Genomic DNA, 17995 nt, shown 5'->3' with positions numbered 1-17995 from the left:
TTGGAACATCTTGCCTCAGCGTATTCTGGAAATATAACAGCAAAAGCTATTTGTCTCCCCAACACTTGGGGAGTCTTCCTCTCTTAAACATGTACAAGTATATTTATAGGGACTGGATCCTACCTTCTGGTGAGCAGACCGCAGGAACATCAGAGAGGATAGCGAGTGCTGCTGATACCAGTTTACTTCCGTTCTCTGATAACAACTGAGGTTTTCCAGCTGCAATTCCAGGACTACCTGTTATTTTAGGATTAAGCTGAGGCAACTGCCTAACAAGAATGCAGACACACATCTCAAGCGTTGCAAAGACTAAGGATTTTCCAGGAACCAATCCTCCTGTGTCTTTGCCTTCTCCAAACTCTGGCAATGTTTCCTTTTCCTCAGCTCCATCATCAACTAAAAAGGAAAGGGAAGACAAGGCAATACAGCAATCTTTTGGTTGATGAAAATGTACTCCTTGAAGTTTTATAAGCAACAGCTGAATGCATTTCTGCATATAAAAACGAAACAAAATATAATCACCAATTTGACAACATGATCCGTGTACAGAAACAAGTTTCTGTCTGCAGATCCCCTCCTGCAATGAAGTACAGGAGAGTTTACTGCGTAGGAGACAAACATCTCGAATCAAGGCCATGGGATTATATGCCATGTGCCCCTGCATCAAAAGATGCATCACTGAATGAATAATCAGTACTGTTAGAACTGACCGTGTGGAACAGGTTTCCTCGGGAGGTGGTAAGCTCTCCTTCCCTGGAGGTTTTTAAGCAGAGGCTAGATGGCCATCTGTAAGCAATGCTGATCCTATGACCTTAGGCAGATCATGAGAGGGAGGGCACCCTTGGCCATCTTCTGGGCATGGAGTAGGGGTCACTGGGGTGTGGGGGGGAGGTAGTTTGGAATTTCCTGCATTGTGCGGGGGGTTGGACTAGATGACCCTGGTGGTCCCTTCCAACTCTATGATTCTATGTTCACTGAAGAAATCTTTGCATGTGAATTTGAAGAAAAATGGTAACTTTAGCCCTTGGATTTACTTACAAAGTAACCGTTAGGATTAGAGCTTGGGCATGGATCCACTGGTAATTTCTGTGGGTGGAATGGATTTCATCCAACCCAAAATGTACCCCCAAATACTGCTCCTGGGGGACAGGGAACACCCCCCCCCGGAACAGTGTGAGGTGGGAGTTGGAGGTCAGTAGTGAGACCTAACATAAGTATGCCTTTTGATAAAACAATCTGATTAATTCTAGGAAACACACGCAAAATAGCTATGCTAATGATCAGAAAAACAAAAACGGCTTACCCACCATCATCCGATTGACTCCACTTACCCCAGAGAAAAGTTACACTCTAATACAGCAGGACAAATATGGAAATTAATATGGAGTGCCGATTCCAAATTATATTAATATTATGCCACTGACAATAAGAAAATAAGTTCATTTATTAGCCATCCCAAACAGGGCAATTTTATCATGTTGTCAACTATACCTTCTGCACTTCTCCGTTTTTCCTTGACATGTTCCTGTGCTGCAAAAAGAATTTGCCGAACAACGTCTAGAGCGGCAAGTTGAATATCAGGGGACTCCCTGGTCACTATAAGTCGATGCAAAACATTCAGCAGCTCAACACTCAGCTCCTACAGAAAGAGAAAGGTACAAGACTTTTTCATTAACATTTATCGTGTTCCATTTCAACCTCACAGTATCCCTGAGAAGTCACATTATTTTGCTTCATGACTAAATAAAGAGCCCAAGTCTCCAACATTCCATTCACCATATACATTTAAACTAACTGATTTTTAAAAGTAAAAAATAGAAAAAGGGTTAAAAAAACACCCATTGACTTTAGCAGGGCTACACCACCCAAAAAGGTGTTGTAGCCACCAAACAGTTGAGGAAGCTGCCTGCAGGCAGCTCTGCCCCTGGGAACGCCCCGGGAATGCCTCCCCTATGCTGGTGTGGGCGATCTCTTCTGGGATTTAGTTCACAGAGTGGCTGCGCTGGCAGTGGGGGCTGGCAGAGCTCCGAGGCTCCCAGACACTGGTGTGTCTGCCCTCGTGCCAGCGTAGGTGCCACCTTGATGTGTAACTGAATGCATATTCCTCCCTGTGACCCTTAACTTCATCTTCCTTCCTTTTCTCTATTTTATACTGTAAGCTTCTCAGAGCTATTAAAGTGAGCATCAAAGAAGCTATTGCAAATGGCCTCTGCAATGTGGCTGTATAATCATCTGGCATGATGAAGGAGGTGGTGGTGTCCCAGGCTAGTTGGACAAAAGAAGAAGAGTTGGTTTTTATATGTCGACTTTCTCTACCTTTTAAGGAGCCTCCAACTGGCTTACAATCGCCTTCCCTTCCTCTTCCCCACCACAGACACCTTGTGAGGCAGGTGGGGCTAAGAGAATTTGGAGAGAACTATGACTAGCCCAAGGTCACCCAGCTGGCTTCATGTGTAGGAGTGGGGAAACCAACCCAGTTCACCACATTAGCCTCTGCCACTCATGTGGAGGAGTGGGGAATCAAACCCAGTTCTCCAGAATTTTATACCAAACCCATTATTGCCACAGTACTTAGGATTCCAAATCAGACTGTTACCTGATCACCACCAATCTTGGACCTTGGCCAAGGAACATCAAGCAGAACGTGGAGAGCATGAAGACAAGCAGTAATGTTTTCCATGGCAGCATCTGACCGAGGAGAACAGAGGAATTCCACACTGATTCCTACAGGAGACAGGGGACAATTAATATTGTAAATATTGATTTTATGAATAAAGGTAAGAGGTAAACGATCAGCACAGCAATATCGGCCAACAAGTTACAACAGGAATTCCATATACAAATAAAGTGACAATAACAAACTATAAATTCCACAACCCTGGGTTGCAGTCTTGCTGCCAAAGTGGATGGACAGTCTTGGGCAAACATGAAACATTGGGCTGGTTCAATAATTTCATCATCATATTCTGTAGTAATCTCATACAAATTCTTTTAATGCTGTGGTATTCATGCAGAACACTTCAGACTGATTTACAGAGGCACCTGGCAAAGACCTTTGAAATCAAGAACAGGTCAGACACTAACCCAAGACAAGATGAAACCTGTCCGTATTCACATCCTCAGGTGATTTTACTGCAGCCCTGGATGTAGAATCTTGACACATGGTAGTTGGAGTGACAGGCCGCGAGAGGTTAGTCAGGCATTCATCGGAATCACCTACGAGGAAACCTGCGCTGGTGAGCCACAACGTGGTAGCGTGGAGAATCATAGCCCAGGAGCTTTGATAGTGCGGCCTTGAATTTTCCATTGTCTCTGCAGTATAAAAAGCACCACCTAAAAGAATAAAGCAATAAACTTTTGGCGTTTACCAAGCAGCCTAAGAATACTTCGTATGTATTATTTATATCAAGTGTGTTTGATGTCAAATCTCTAGGAGTCTGTGAAGTTATTCTTTACAGGAATTATTATTCAAAACAACACAAAAGCCAGTAACTTGCAATCTAAAAAGTTCCAACTTATGAATCTGCAAAAAAAGAAAAAGAAAACAGCATTATATGCTGGCATCATGCTACATTTAAGTTGCAGAAAATGCTGCACTCAGGTCCTAGGAGGTGTCTCACTCTATGAGTTCCTGCCAGCCGCTTTCTGGAGAAACTTTACAGTTCTGCTTGTTTTCCTACCTTCAGCAGGAAGTTGAAAGGCATATTCTGGAGGCAAAGCTAAGAGAGCAGAGTCCTGGAGAGCAGCAAGCCAGAGTTTGCTCAGATTCCCCAGGTCTGCTTGGACTAGCTCTAAGAGTTCATCTGCTGAAGACGCATGACTCCTGCAGCTGTCGTCCATGGAATTTGTGACCAAAGGAGACCTTTTGACGTCACTTTGTTTTTTCTGCCTTTCAATTGCAACAATGTAAACCTGTTAAAAGAGCAAACACATAAGGAAAATCTTATGTTAGCAACAGAATTTGAGAAAAATAAAATTAAGCTAGCTATAGCTCTCAACTCCCCAAATTTCCTCTTCAGATCCTGGTGAGTTTCACTATTTAGATTAGGTTCATGTCTATGTGTAGAAGGTTATAGGATCGGTCACCATCTTATCTGTAGAGTATATCCTTCCTCCAAAGAGCTCAGTGTGGTATATGGGGTTCTCCCTTCCTAATGTCATCCTTACAGGTAAATTGGGTTGGTGGGGGTCATCACTATGCAGGCTTCACAGCGCTCCGGGGATTTTAACCCAGCTCTACTAAATTCTAGTCTAATCTGGTCCCCACACTGGTTCCCACAGAGTTGTCTACATTTGTAACAGAGGTAATAAACAAGTTTATAGCTGATGAAAACAGTACTCACAATCCCTCTTAACATAAGCCTTTGTGCTAAAACAAATTATCTTTTAATTAAATCTGAATTGCATACATAGTGAGATGCCTGTAGTTTTGTAATGTGATGGTCAGTGCAAATTAAATGGACAGAAGTCTACTGAACTGGACATATATAAACATATATACAAGGTGCATAAAGAGGGCATCAGTTCTGATGGCCACTACAAGCAAGCACCTGCAACGTTCTCTTTTAGTTCCTCTTGACCTATGCAGTTCACAGGAAGGGAACCATCACTGTAATTTTCCATAGATGGTCATAGCACTCTGCTGCTAGACCAAAGTCACTAACCCAACTTTTTCTTACCCCTTTTCCGTCATGCCTTTTATCTATTGAAGATTGCCCTTTTCCCTACTAAAAGCAAAAGCATCTTAGGGAAGCTTTTTTTTTAAAGCAAAAAACATACATGTAGAAAAAGGATTAAGAAGCTCCACTTTCCCTCTGTATGGATCTTCTGCTACAAACTGCAGCTTCAGAGGTTGCAGTGCATTCATTTATTTTAAGTCATGGAACTAACAGTAGTCTGTAGTTTTGCCCAGACTGAGCCAGCTTTTGCCTGCAGTTGGGAGGTCAAAGAGCCAAGAAAGACGGCCAGCATCAAAGAGGATAAGGCAAGGAAACAGTTGGACCAGTGATCACTCAGAAAAGAAAAGCGGGGGTGAGCTAGAACGTAGCCCTCTAACCACAAACCATCAATCCTCTGTAGTACAAACAATGCTTTAGTGTGCTCTGCGCAGAGTGGTAAGCTGCAGTACTGCAGTTCAAGCTCTGCTCACGACCTGAGTTCGATCCCAACAGAAGTTGGTTTCAGGTAGCCGGCTCAACGTTGACTCAGCCTTACATCCTTCCGAGGTCGGTAAAATGAGTACCCAGCTTGCTGGGGGTAAAGGGAAGATGACTGGGGAAGGCACTGGCAACCACCCCGTAAACAAAGTCTACCTTGGAAACGTCAGGATGTGACATCACCCCATGGGTGATGACCCGGTGCTTGCACAGGGGACCTTTACCTTTTAAAGGAACTTCATGGGTACTAAGGTTTGATAAAACCACTACAATAACATGTTTTTACTACCCCAATTGTACACTAAATGATGGAGGTCTCAATAATTATTGACCAGTCACAAATGTTCCATTGTTGAGCAAGGTGATAGAACAGGTGGTGGCTGGTTTAGACCCCTTCCAATCTGGGTTTATCCCTGGTTATGGGGCGGAAGCAGCCTTGGATGCCCTGGTGGATGACTTGTGCTGGGAGATGGACAGAGGGAGAGATTCTCCTGGACCTCTCAGTGGTGTTCAGTACCATCAATCACTGCACCTTTCTGGACTGCCTAAATGGGCTGGGATTGGGAGGCACCGTTCTGCAGTGGTTCTGGTCCTACCTGGAGGGTAGGTTTCAGAAGGTGGTGCCAGGGAACTGCTGCTCAGCCCCTCGGCCTTTTGCCTTTGGAGTTCCGCAAGATTCCATCTTGTCAGCTATGCTCTTTAATATCAACATGAAACTGCTGGGCTGGGCTGTCACCAGCATGTGGATGACACTCATGTTCTATCTCGTGTTTCCAGAGGATCCCGGGGAGGCTGCGGAAACCTTGAACTGGTGCCTCGAGGCAATTTTGGACACATTAAAAGTACGTTAAAAAGTACCTCTGCCCAAGCTTTTAGAACAGCCAGTATCTCCATAGTTGATGTCCCTTCATTATACAACTGATTTTGTGCTTCTTTTCCAATCTGTATTTTGTTCAAGGACATGACAAGCAACTGATGAACCCTCTGGAGGTCATTGAGGTCACCTACTACGCCACTTGCTATCCAGGCACTGCAGACCTAGCGTGAGAACAACCATGAATAATGTCACTTTTTGAAATGCTGAAAACAGTTTTCCCAGGACAGGAAGACAGACAAAAATATTGTTGCTATTTAATAACACTGCAAAAACAAGGTATTAATGATATGAAGAACATGGAAGCATGTTTGGGTAGCTGGGCAGCCCCCTCTCTGTAATCAGACGATTCCTAATAGTCAGCTTGAAAGTGCAGTACTTCCAAATACTATTTTTTATAGACAATATAAATAAATCCCTGTTTATTCTACCAACTTTTACTTGGGATTGCTCAAGACTTCATGGAGTTTAGACTCAAAAGGATTTCTAAACACTTGCCTGGCATGCTTTTGCTGTTACGTCAGGAGGCGTTTCCGGGGCAAAAGCTGGTCTCAGTGCAGCACCAACCTGAAGAGGGGGAAAAAAGATAATTGTATAAAATCGCTAAGAAACCTGTGTGCACTCTGATATATATCCGATCCTGACATATACCTGAAAAATACCTTTTTGATAACTCTTGGACAAATTTTGGATCTGGATCAATATTCAGAATTCTCTACAATATCAGTATCCTGATCCTGGTATTCCTGGAAATAGTCAGGAATATCTGGGGCTGACATTGTAAAGCTCTGAACTTCGGGAGGGGGCTGCTTTTGGCATGTTTCCAAGGCAACAGGAGGGAGGCAGGAAGCTCTCACAGGCAAATGGGATTACATGTTAGGGAGCTTGCCACACTGGTCTGTGGTTGGTTCTGCTGGGATTTTCTGGTTTGACACTAGTTCTGTTGGGCTTGCACTGCCACATTTGCCCTGAGGTCTTCTTGACTTCTGTGGTTTGACACTGGTTCTGTCCGGTGGAATCCCTTCCCTTTGTTTCAGTTGATTTGGCTTGGATTCTCTGATCTGACATTGGATGTGTTGGGCTTGCCACATTGGTCTGTGGTTCTGCTGTGATTCTCTGGTTTGATGTTGGTTATGCTGGGCTTGTTGGTTCTGTTTCCATGGTGAGGCTTTTGGCCTATGGGCCCTTGCTCTTGCATGTTTGGCTATTGTTTGCCCAGGAGAAAGCGTGGAGTTATTTTCCCCATAGGAAACGATGGAGGATGGCTGGCAGCACCTTGTTAAGGGACCCAATTGTCCAATTCACTTGAAACTTGTAGGGTTCTTTAGTGGACAGGCAGCATTAGCTCTGCTGCAATTTTGGTGTCATTCGCTTTAAAAACAACCACTCCAGCCCCCTGGAAAAATTCCCCATAGGGAATATTTGACCCAAATAATTTTGGAATACTGAAGAAAACCCAAAATCCAAATACTGAGCCAGTACTGGAGACCTGTGTAATCTGGAATACCAATAATTATGCCCTTCCTTAAATCCGGATCTGAAAAATACCTTTTTCTGATGCACATCCCTTGGTGCCACCCTGTGGATACTATAACATTGGCAACTGCCTGTTCATGTGAATTCTCTATGATGCATTATGGAATGGCCTGCTTGAAGCCACCACACTTCTATCATTTCACAAAATGTGCAAAACAGAACTGTTTAGGAGAGTTTTCTTGTAGAAGGAGCAAAGCTGTAGTGTAATGGTTAAACTCAGGAGGTGACTTATTAGGGAGAAACTCTTTCCTACACTTGTTATTTTATTGCCATAAACTGATACATTTGCATACATTATTTGGGTTTTTACCTGTTCTACAATCCCAGCCCAAATACATTGTCTGTCTTATTAGGAATCATTACAAGATACGATAACATTTGAATCTATCAGCAATCTGCTTACTGATTGACTGAAAGCTTTTTTTTAGTATACTTATAATCTGCCTTGGGTTCCAGTGAGGAAGGAGGACTATACATGCAAATAAATGAATGCAATGAATATTTCTAAGATTATGTGAAATCTTACTAACTTAATTATATGGGCTTGCATCCCTTAAAAATTCACCGGGGGTAGTAGATTTTTGTCCATGTAACACATCTTTCTTGCCATAGCCCCTCCTGCTGAAGTCCAAAATGCCTCCTGAAATGCTGTACCCCCAAGAACAGCATGAACAGGGAATTGAAGAAAGTCACCCTCTGCCTTTGCACAAATCCATACAGATTTCTTTCTTTGTTAATAACACCGTTTCTGTAAACTCTGTTCAGTCTCTGTTCTGACTCTGTAGAATATAACACTACTCATACCTTATTTTATAATAATGTTTAAATTTAAGGCAGGGGATGGGTGACAATAGACCAAAAAAGCCCCCCCCACCCCCCGTTGAAGCCCTGAGAATGAAAAAGCCACTTACATTTGCTTGATATTGCTCCAGAATTACATGACCAGGAAACTCTGGCTCTGGTACAGCAGCAAACTTTCGAACAAGAATTAACAACATCTGAAGACCAGAAAGACGAAGCTGGTCACTGTGATCAGTGGCAGCCATAAAAGCCATGCGGATCAAATCTGCTAAATGCAATACTAGAAAATCATCTGAGGAAACAAAAAAGAAATAGTCAAGAAAAGAAAAATATTTCTTTGTATAAGTAACATATTATTATTTTTTGTATGATTTTGTCGTACGAGTTCCTAAAAGCTTCATCCATATCCTTCAAGCCCCTCTTCTTCTTTATCTTCCTCAGAAGCACACACTTATACATACACAAGAGCCATTTTAGGCTATGAATTGTTGCTAGTGATTTCTATAGCGACAAGAACAGGTTGTCATCATTTTGTATATAGTCAAGTTCCTCTCAGCTAGCATGTTGTGTTGCAGCATGTGCAAAAATGTCCCTAAAAAGTAGTGTTTGTGTACAAACACATGTAAAGGTTAACAGTTACTTATATGGGAATGAATTTGTGTTCCGTTCATCTTAACAGCTACAGTTATAATACTGAAGGTCCTTACAATGAATTTAGTTAAGCCAGTATTTTGTCCAAATGAATTTTACTTGCACTTTGAACTCCATGATCTTTCAGTCGTTAGCACATACCTCTTGAATCTCTTTGCTTCATTTCTTGTGCCAAAGCTACATCAAAGTGAACATCGCCTGCATTCTCGCACTGGCTGATTATTTTACAAACACATTCTGCAGCAAAAACTCTAGTAGACCATCGCGGATGGGGGAATGGGTGTGATCTTTCATCATTTTCCAAGGCTAATACCAATTCGTCATCTCCTTGGGCTCCTTCTTCTTCTTGGGTGGTATCCACTGAAGCTATAGTCGTGAAATCTGCATGAAGCCAGGACAGGGAGACCAACTGCTTACTAAGTGGTGTAACTTGTATTCCTGATCAGGGTGATTCCAGAGGTTAGCATTACTTAATTTGTTTCCTGTCCAACACATGAAGCTGACTTATACTGAATCAGACCCTTGGTCCCTCAAAGTCAGTATTGTCTACTCAGACCGGAAGCGGCTCTCCGACAAAGGTTTTTCACATCACCTACTTGCCTAGTCCCTTTAACTGGAGATGCCGGTGATTGAACCTGGGACCTTCTGCATGCCAAGCAGATGCTCTACCACTGAGCCACAGTCCCCCATCGATAGCTTAGTGTGGATAACTAAGAGACAGAGGGGCAGGGTGAAAGACTGGGAAGCAAAGGACTTTTCTTCCTCCCTTTGCAAGTTTCGACTTATCCTTTAGGGTATGTAAAAGCACCTAAAAGGTAAAGCATAGGTGTACTACCTGAATAAAAACACAGATATTTTCGCAGGCAAACCCTCTACATGAAATGGGAACTGGGAAAGGAAAGCTTTACACTTGGTAGATGAAGTTATAGAAAAATATCTATATAATAAAGCTTTACCATCGAAGCAGTGTAGCTGAGAGGAGACATTGCCCCAGTGGTAATGATTAAATTCTCAGGGAACTGGTCCCAAGTGTTTGCTCCATCAGAGCTAGAGACTATTTATAATCAGTTTAGTTTTACCTCAACAGAGCCGGCCTTGGATAATCTAAAATGCGGTTCGCACTCTTCTTCTCTTACTTTAGATCAAAGTGTTTCCCTAGCAATCTTTCTACATGGTCCACTGCTTCTCAACTCCCCAGAGAAAGTGTTAGCTTAGAGGCTGGTTTGCGCAGCAGAAGGGGAAACTGCTTTAAGAAAGAAGTCCACAAACGGGGCTTGTTACTTGAGGAAAGAAAAAGAAGTGTTTTACTGTGAACGAACTCCATACTTGGATAGTAAAGGTAGAGAAAAGATTCTAGCTATCAACCTAGGTTATGATGGAGATAGCACATCCTGCCCTCATGTTGGTTAGAAAGAGAACCAGGAAGAGTAGCTGGAAGCAAAGTCACATCTTTGATTGGGACCCAGAGAACTATATTTGGTTTTATAAAATATAACCCTTCCTCCTTGCCATAACACATACTCTTTTCCAAGTCTCCCCTCCCTTGCAAAAGCAGCTTTCCAAATGGCCTGTAGGATGCGTGTGCACAGAATTGAGACAAATTCACATTTTACATGGCAAATGTATTTGATGATATATGGCTGTTTCCCCATAGCTAACATGTCAGGTATAGATAATACTCCTTAGTGTATTTCTGTTTAAATACTCCTACGCATGTCTGTGGATCCTGATCCAAAACTACATGATAGTGGACAAACAGGGGTTATAATACCTGTCAAATTCTACCAATGCTTCCTATTGTTACAGTAAGAAGTTAAAATATCACAACTCAAAGAGGAAACAGTTAACATAATAGAATAAAATTTTTGGGTAACATTAGTCTCCTCTGCAAGTAATCAGCACATGTGGGGTAGACAGGGAGATAAGGGCTGCAACAGCTGGTCCACTGTTTGTGAACCAGATTTCCTCGTTATTTCTGAAGCCCAAGCAACCACTCATAATAGTGGTAAAAGCTGCTGGTGCAGACATCCTCACAAACTCATAATTGAACAAAGTTGGTCCGTCCATGGCACCAACACAGGTCTGGATCCTGACTAACATTTCCACAGACAAAAGGAATTCCCCTCACGGAGTGCGATTTCCCACTTTCCCCCTTCCAGCAGGAACCCAAAATGCCCCCCCAAATCCTGTTCCTGAGGGAAAGGGGAGGCATGAGATGTGAATGCAGACACCCTGACGGTTGGAAAAAGCACACAGAATTGAGGCAAAGCCCCAAAGTAGTGAGCAGGGTTACTGAGAGCAAACAGTCGTGGATAAATGGTCATGGTGTTTGTACATAATGCCAAGAAACCACTGTTTAATTAACACATTATTTGAAAATAATGTGATATTTGAAAGTAGCCTTGTTGGTGTAACAGGACATGTTAGTAGACAGCAAAACCAATTAAGAAGCCACCTGAGATGTTGGTTGGAGGATTCTTTACTCATATATATACTACAGGTTTCTAGGAAGAAGATATAAGCTCTTACCAGTAGAGGCAGCTAGAACATCTTTGCAGAGCTTCAGCCAGAAAGAGAGTTTTTCAACAGCCATTGTTGTGAGCATATGAATCAAAGTTTCTCTGATATCTTGGCACAGTTTGGGATCCAGTTCTTTGTCCAGTAAAATCAGCAATGCTCCTTCAAGTCCCACTTCTCTGATGTTAATGTCTGTCAAGGAGAGAGAGACCTCAATACTATTGCACTCCAGGAACTTAGAAAAGCAAGCGCATTGTTATGGTAACATTGCTGGACTACAACTGGAGAGCTCTGGGTTCGAATCCCTACTCTGCCACAAAGCTGACCTTGGGCCAGTCACTCTCTCTCAACCTGACCTAAAGGGAACACACACTTGGTTCGCAGAAGGCCCCATATTTAATCCTCAGCATTTCCAGTTAAAGAATCTCAAGTAGGATGCCTTGCGAGATAATTTTTTCTGCCTGACACGGTGGAGAGTTGCTGTCATTAGACCAGTACTTTTAATGGGGTGTAAGCTGCAAGCATCTTGGAGGGGGGAAGTGTACAATTTGGGTATAATTATTTTAATAAACAAACAAATAAATGTCCAACTGAAAATCTTTTCTATGCAACTTGCCCACTGGATATTACAGAGCAATTGGAAGAAGAAGAGTTTTATATGCTGACTTTCTCTACCACTTAAGGAAGAATCAAACTGGCTTACAATCTCCTTCCCTTCCCCTCCCCAGAACAGACACCCTGTGAGGTAGGTAGGGCTGAGAGAGTGTGACTAGTCCAAGGTCACCCAGCTGGCTTCATGTGGAGGAGTGGGGAAACAAATCCAGTTCACCAGATGAGCCTCTGCGGCTCATGTGGAGGAGTGGGGAATCATACCCAGTTCTCCAGATCAGAGTCCACCATTCCAAACCACCGCTCTGAACCACTACACCACACTGGAAGGCATCACTTTCTCTGCTCCTGACCAACATGTTTGCTAGCAGTGGCACAGGAAGTCACTTTGTGATTAGCAGGATTCGTGCGAGAAATTCTACTGAAGAAGACCAAAGAACGGAGCCTTGGCTTACCTGTGAGGGCTCCTTCTTTCTCTGAGGGAAGAGGACATCTGATCAGCGGGTGTTTCCTTTTCCTATGCTCAGGGAGAGGCAGGATATTAAACCTTTTGCTGCCTGCCCTCTGCTGGAAAACGCCCTGAACTGTCAATTCGAGGACTTCCATAGCAGTGAAAAGAGACAGGAAGCACATAACACGTAATACAATAACATAACACATAATGCAGAAAAACATGCAAGAATAATTGGCTGTAAATACGTAACAACAGGTAACGTAACGTGAAAAAACAGTGATTGTTAGAACACTGGGTAATAACACTCAGGACAGAGTGAATGGTTACTGTACTTTTGAAGTTAGCGCATCGTGATCCTTTTATTAATATTCTTCACCCTGGGTGGGCAAGATGTCCTCTTCCCTCAGAGAAAGAAGGAGCCCTCACAGGTAAACCAAGGCTCCGTTCTCTTCTCTGAGGATCAGAGGACATCTGATCAGCGGGATTTTCAAAAGCTGTGTTATCTGGGTGGGATTAAGGATCCTTCGCTACTTGCTGCAGGACTTTTCTCCCAAAGGCCGCATCCGCAGAGGCATAGGTGTTGATTTTGTAGTGCCTGACGAATGTGGAGGGGCTTGACCAAGTGGCCGCTCTGCAGATTTCTTCCACTGATGCTTGCGCATCAAAGGCCGCTGAAGTCGCTGCGCTACGCACCGAGTGCGCTGTAATCCCCTGCGGAGAGGACATGCCAGAATGTTTGTAGAAGAGTTGAATGCATTGTTTGAGGCACTTGCTAATGCTTGGATTAGACATCTTGGATCCCTTGTTGGGTGGAGAAATTGACACAAAAAGGGCCTCCGAGCGTCTGAAGGGCTTAGTCCGCTTAAGATAAATTCGGAGTGCTCTCCTCAGATCCAAGGTGTGCCAGTTCTTTTCTCTTGGATGAGTCGGATTGGGGCAAAAAGATGGTAAGATTAGCTCTTGTTGCCTGTGAAAACCGGAGTTCACCTTTGGTATAAAAGTTGGGTCCGGCCTAAGGACCACTTTGTCTGCGTGGAATACGCAAAGGCTGTCCCTGGAAGAAAGAGCACCCAACTCCGAAACTCGTCTCGCTGAGGTGACTGCGACGAGAAAAAGAACCTTCATACGTAGGAAGGCTAAGGCAACCTCTCTCAAAGGTTCAAACGGTGGTTTAGTCAGGGCGTTTAGAACTAAGTTCAGATGCCAGGTAGGGAACCTGTGTACAGTAGGCGGAGATATGTAGGAAACCCCTTTTAGGAAGGTGGTGACGTGAGGGTGTCGAGTCGTGGGGTAGCCATCTAGATGGGTGAGTACAGTGGCTATGGCCGCGACCTGTCTGCGAAGAGTGGACGCCTTTAGTTTAAGGTCCAAACCATCTTGTAGAAAGCGTAGAAGGTCAGCTGTTGTAATGGTTAGGGGATCCAGTCGCTTTCTAGCACACCAGCGCACAAACATCTTCCAGGTAAAGTTGTATATGCATTTTGTTGGCAATTTTCTGGCTTCTAACATGGTGGACACTACCTGTTCTGAGTATCCCCAGCTCAGCATCCGCTGCCTTTCAAGTCCCAAGCGGTCAGTTTTAACCACGCCGGGTCCGGGTGCAAAATGGGGCCTTGTTGAAGAAGATCCCTGGGTACTGGGAGCTCCCACGGTTCTTGAATGGATAGTTCTCTCAGCGCTGGGAACCAAGGACGGCGAGGCCAGTGAGGCGCGATCAGGATGACGTGGGCCTGCTCTGTTCGAATCTTCCGGATAACCTTGGGGAGTATTGGGAGGGGCGAGAAGGCATATAGTGTCTCCCTTGGCCAAGGAGTCTCTAAGGCATCGACGCCCTCCGCCTCTGGGTGATTGTACCTGGAGAAGAATCTCTGTAGTTGTCGTTTCTTCGATGAGGCGAACAGATCCACTGACGGACGACCGAATCTCGCATGGATGAGGTGAAAGATTTCCCTTTTTATAGTCCATTCTCCTTCGTCCACCGTCTGTCTGCTCAGCCAGTCTACTTGCAAGTTTAGGACACCTTTTATGTGTTCCGCCCTTATTGAGGCGAGATGTTTTTCCGCCCAGTTGAGGATGATTAGGGGCTCTGCGTGGAGGGAGGAGGAACGAGACCCTCCTTGCCTGTTTATATACGCTTTCGCTGACACGTTGTCCGTTCTGATGAGGATGTGTCTGTTCTCTATCATTGGCTGGAACTGAAGAAGAGCTTTGTGGATGGTCCTCAACTCTAGTTTGTTGATATGGAGACGAGTCTCCGACGTTGTCCACTGACCCTGCGCTATGTGATGCTGTATAGTTGCTCCCCAGCCTTCTAAGCTCGCGTCCGTAAAAATCTGAATCGCGGAGTCTTGTATGTACGAGAGTCCTTTGGCCAGGTTTTCTCGGCGTACCCCCCACTTGAGGCTGCTCCTGACTTGTTGGGACAGAGCCATGCGAGGGTTTCTCTTTTGGGAGATCTGTACCTGGTAAGGTTTCAGGAACCATTGAAGAGACCTCATGTGTAGACGAGTCCATGGTACCAGACCTATGCAGGACACCATAAGGCCTTGGAGACTTACTAGAGAAGAGAGACCCGTCGTTCTCGCCAACATGGTGGTTTTGGCTAGGGTGATCAGTTTGGAGATCTTGTCCTGAGGAAGGAACATCTTGTTTTGCAAAGTGTCGATGATGGCTCCCAGATGGTGTATTGATTGAACAGGTGTAGTTAGACTCTTTGACATGTTCACCAAGAAGCCGTGGTGGATCAAGGTCTGAACAACAACAAGGTGTAGTTGACCGTAGGTGAAACGGAGGTATCTGCGATGGGATGGGTGTATCAAGATGTGAAGATACGCCTCCGTCAGGTCGATAGATGTAAGGTATGCCCGAGGTCGTAGAGCCTCCACAATGGAGCGGAGTGTCCCCATCCGGAAGTGTTTTTTGCAGACAAAGCGGTTGACATACTTCAGATCCAGTATTGCCCTCCAATCTCCATTTCTTTTGGGCACTGTAAAGAAAAAGGAGTACACCCCTTCTCGCCGCTCTGAGGTTGGGACGTGTTCTATTGCCTGGATCTCTAAGAGGTGTTGGATGGCTGCCTGGGTCCGAAGGGCTTTGTCTGGTCTTCGAGAGATCGGAGATATAACGTAATTTGGAGGGGGTCTTAGAAATTCTATGCTGTAGCCTTGGCGAATTAGTTGTTGCACCCAGGCATCTGTGTGAGGAGAGTCCCAGATGTTTGCAAAATAAATAAGTCTGCCCCCTACTGGAATTGCTGAAGAGTCATTGCTTGTTTTGTTTGTCACCAAATCGTGGTGACTTCTCTGGACCTTGGTTCTGGAAGGCAGATCCCTTTCCGAATCTTGAACCTCTCCTGAAGGATCCTCGGCCTGAACTCTAGCCGCCTCTTCGTCCATCGGATCTGGGGCGAGCCATGAAGTGGGAGGTCCGAAAGGTCCGAAAGGAATGTGAAAATGACGGTTTTCCATCTTTCTTGAGGTACTTAGGTAATGCTTTCTTCTTGTCTTTGGTCTCTATGAGGATGTCATCTAGCTTGGGACCGAAGAGACGACCTCCCTCAAAGGGGTATCCCAGAAGTATGGATTTTGACCCTGCGTCAGCTGACCAGGATCTAATCCAGGCTGCCCTTCTAGCCGCCGAGGACACTGCCAAAGATTTTGCTGTGAAGGACATAGAGTCCAGGGTAGCATCGGCCATGAAGTTGGAGGCTTTTAGGAGCCTGTTTAGGCCATCCAGCACTCTCTTGTTTTCCTGTGGAAGCAAGTCAATAATCTTCCTAATCCACATTATACTAGCTCTTGCCACCAGGGCTGCTATGGCTGATGCCTGGATAGACAGAGCTGCAGTCTCATGCGCCTTTTTTGTGGCATAATCAATTTTTCTATCTAGGGGATCTTTTATGCTACCTGCCCCGTCCTCTGATATTAAGCCCGAGGATTGTAGATCTGTCACAGGGGCTTCTACCAGGGGTACTTGCAATAAGGTCATGGCTCTGGGTTCCAGGGTATACAACTTTTTTATTGAAGCTGGCACCTGCTTAGTTGACATGGGTTTTTGCTACTCTGCCTTAATTAAGTCTTCAAAATACTCAGGGAAAGGCACTGAAAGTGGTTTAGACTGTAATCTGGCAAAAAACTCCTTAGAACCCCTGAATTTAGTTTTGCTTTTAATAATTTCAGTGTCCTCATCTTCATGGAGGTCAAGGGCTGCCATGACTTTACATAAGAAGGACTGGTAGTCTTCTGCCTTGAATAAACGTGGGTGGAGATCTTGGCCCTGGGCCCCCCCTTCTTGCTCCTCTTCTGAGCAGAACTGTCCTTCTCTCTCCTCATCTTCGGAAGAGAGATGCTGGTGAACTGTCTTGGAATTGGGGGGTGGGGGTGCCTTTCTGGCTGCCTTTGTTGGCCAGGCAGAGCTGGAACCTTGGGCTGTAGGCTCTGAACGCACAGAGCCTCTAGATGGGGAGGATGCCCTTGAACTCAATGGCCCCCTGGAAGACGATTCCCCAAGGAGGGCAAATTCCTCTCTTAAAGCCCTTCTCATAAGCTCAAGCATCCCCTGCTCACTGCCCCCCCCCCGCCGTTAAAAGGGGAAGGGAGGTTTGTACATTACCGCCTGCACTGCACATAGCCGATTCTCCCTTGGAGCTGGCAATACGGGCGGGCTCTGCGCTCTCACCCTCGTCACCCATCAGGGACGAACGGGGAGGCTCCGCGGTTGTTTTCTCGGCGCGCGTCTTTTTCGCGCCTTTTTCTCCGTCGTCCTCAGCCGGCTTCCTCTTTGATTTGGCCGCCGCGGCGGGAGTCTCCTGGCGCCGCTTGCCCTTCCCTCCGCAGTTTTCTGCTGGCATGTGCCGGCGGGAGGGAAGGAGCTCCGTTGTCACTGCCTCATCTTCTGAGAGGAGTTCCTCCCCAGACTGCTCTGGCGACGCCGCCATTTTCCTCAGAGAGGGAAAATATGGAGGCACAGGAGGAGGGGGGGAAAACGGAGCACAAAAGGACAAAGGCGGCCACGGGAGGAAGGGAACACAACGAACGGAGGGGAACAGTTGTTAGGAGACAGAAATATAGGATGGTAAGGTTGAAAGTAGAAGATTAAAGGAGTAAGTTGTAAGGCCTAGCTACGGAGCTCGCTCCAACGCTGCTTCTCCCTCTGAGGCAGGAGGAGAATTGACAGTTCAGGGCGTTTTCCAGCAGAGGGCAGGCAGCAAAAGGTTTAATATCCTGCCTCTCCCTGAGCATAGGAAAAGGAAACACCCGCTGATCAGATGTCCTCTGATCCTCAGAGAAGAGAATGACGAAGTGGTGTGGGGATCCTCACGGTGAGTATACGTAACATTTATATCCTACTCTTCCTTGTAGAAAGCTCAGAGGTAGTCTTCCATCATGGCACTGGCCA

At 45.1% G+C, this 17995-nt stretch overlaps 1 protein-coding gene across 1 annotated transcript in view; it reads right to left on the bottom strand.

The window, feature by feature from the left end:
- The window catches only part of HEATR5A (HEAT repeat containing 5A), a 58008-nt gene that overhangs the window by 6346 nt on the left and 33667 nt on the right, over positions 1-17995 (bottom strand). The window contains exons 22-31 of the mRNA XM_056850847.1: positions 11548-11727; positions 9160-9399; positions 8478-8659; positions 6529-6597; positions 6015-6194; positions 3681-3912; positions 3085-3333; positions 2597-2724; positions 1492-1639; positions 124-396 (exon numbers count right to left, since the gene is read on the bottom strand). Of these exons, the coding sequence (XP_056706825.1) occupies positions 124-396; positions 1492-1639; positions 2597-2724; positions 3085-3333; positions 3681-3912; positions 6015-6194; positions 6529-6597; positions 8478-8659; positions 9160-9399; positions 11548-11727 (1881 nt within the window). The remainder of the gene's footprint in view (positions 1-123; positions 397-1491; positions 1640-2596; positions 2725-3084; positions 3334-3680; positions 3913-6014; positions 6195-6528; positions 6598-8477; positions 8660-9159; positions 9400-11547; positions 11728-17995) is intronic.

Source organism: Euleptes europaea, chromosome 6, assembly GCF_029931775.1.
Source record: "Euleptes europaea isolate rEulEur1 chromosome 6, rEulEur1.hap1, whole genome shotgun sequence".
In the NCBI taxonomy this organism is placed as follows: domain Eukaryota; kingdom Metazoa; phylum Chordata; class Lepidosauria; order Squamata; family Sphaerodactylidae; genus Euleptes; species Euleptes europaea.
This window is presented reverse-complemented; position numbering and strand designations above follow the sequence as displayed.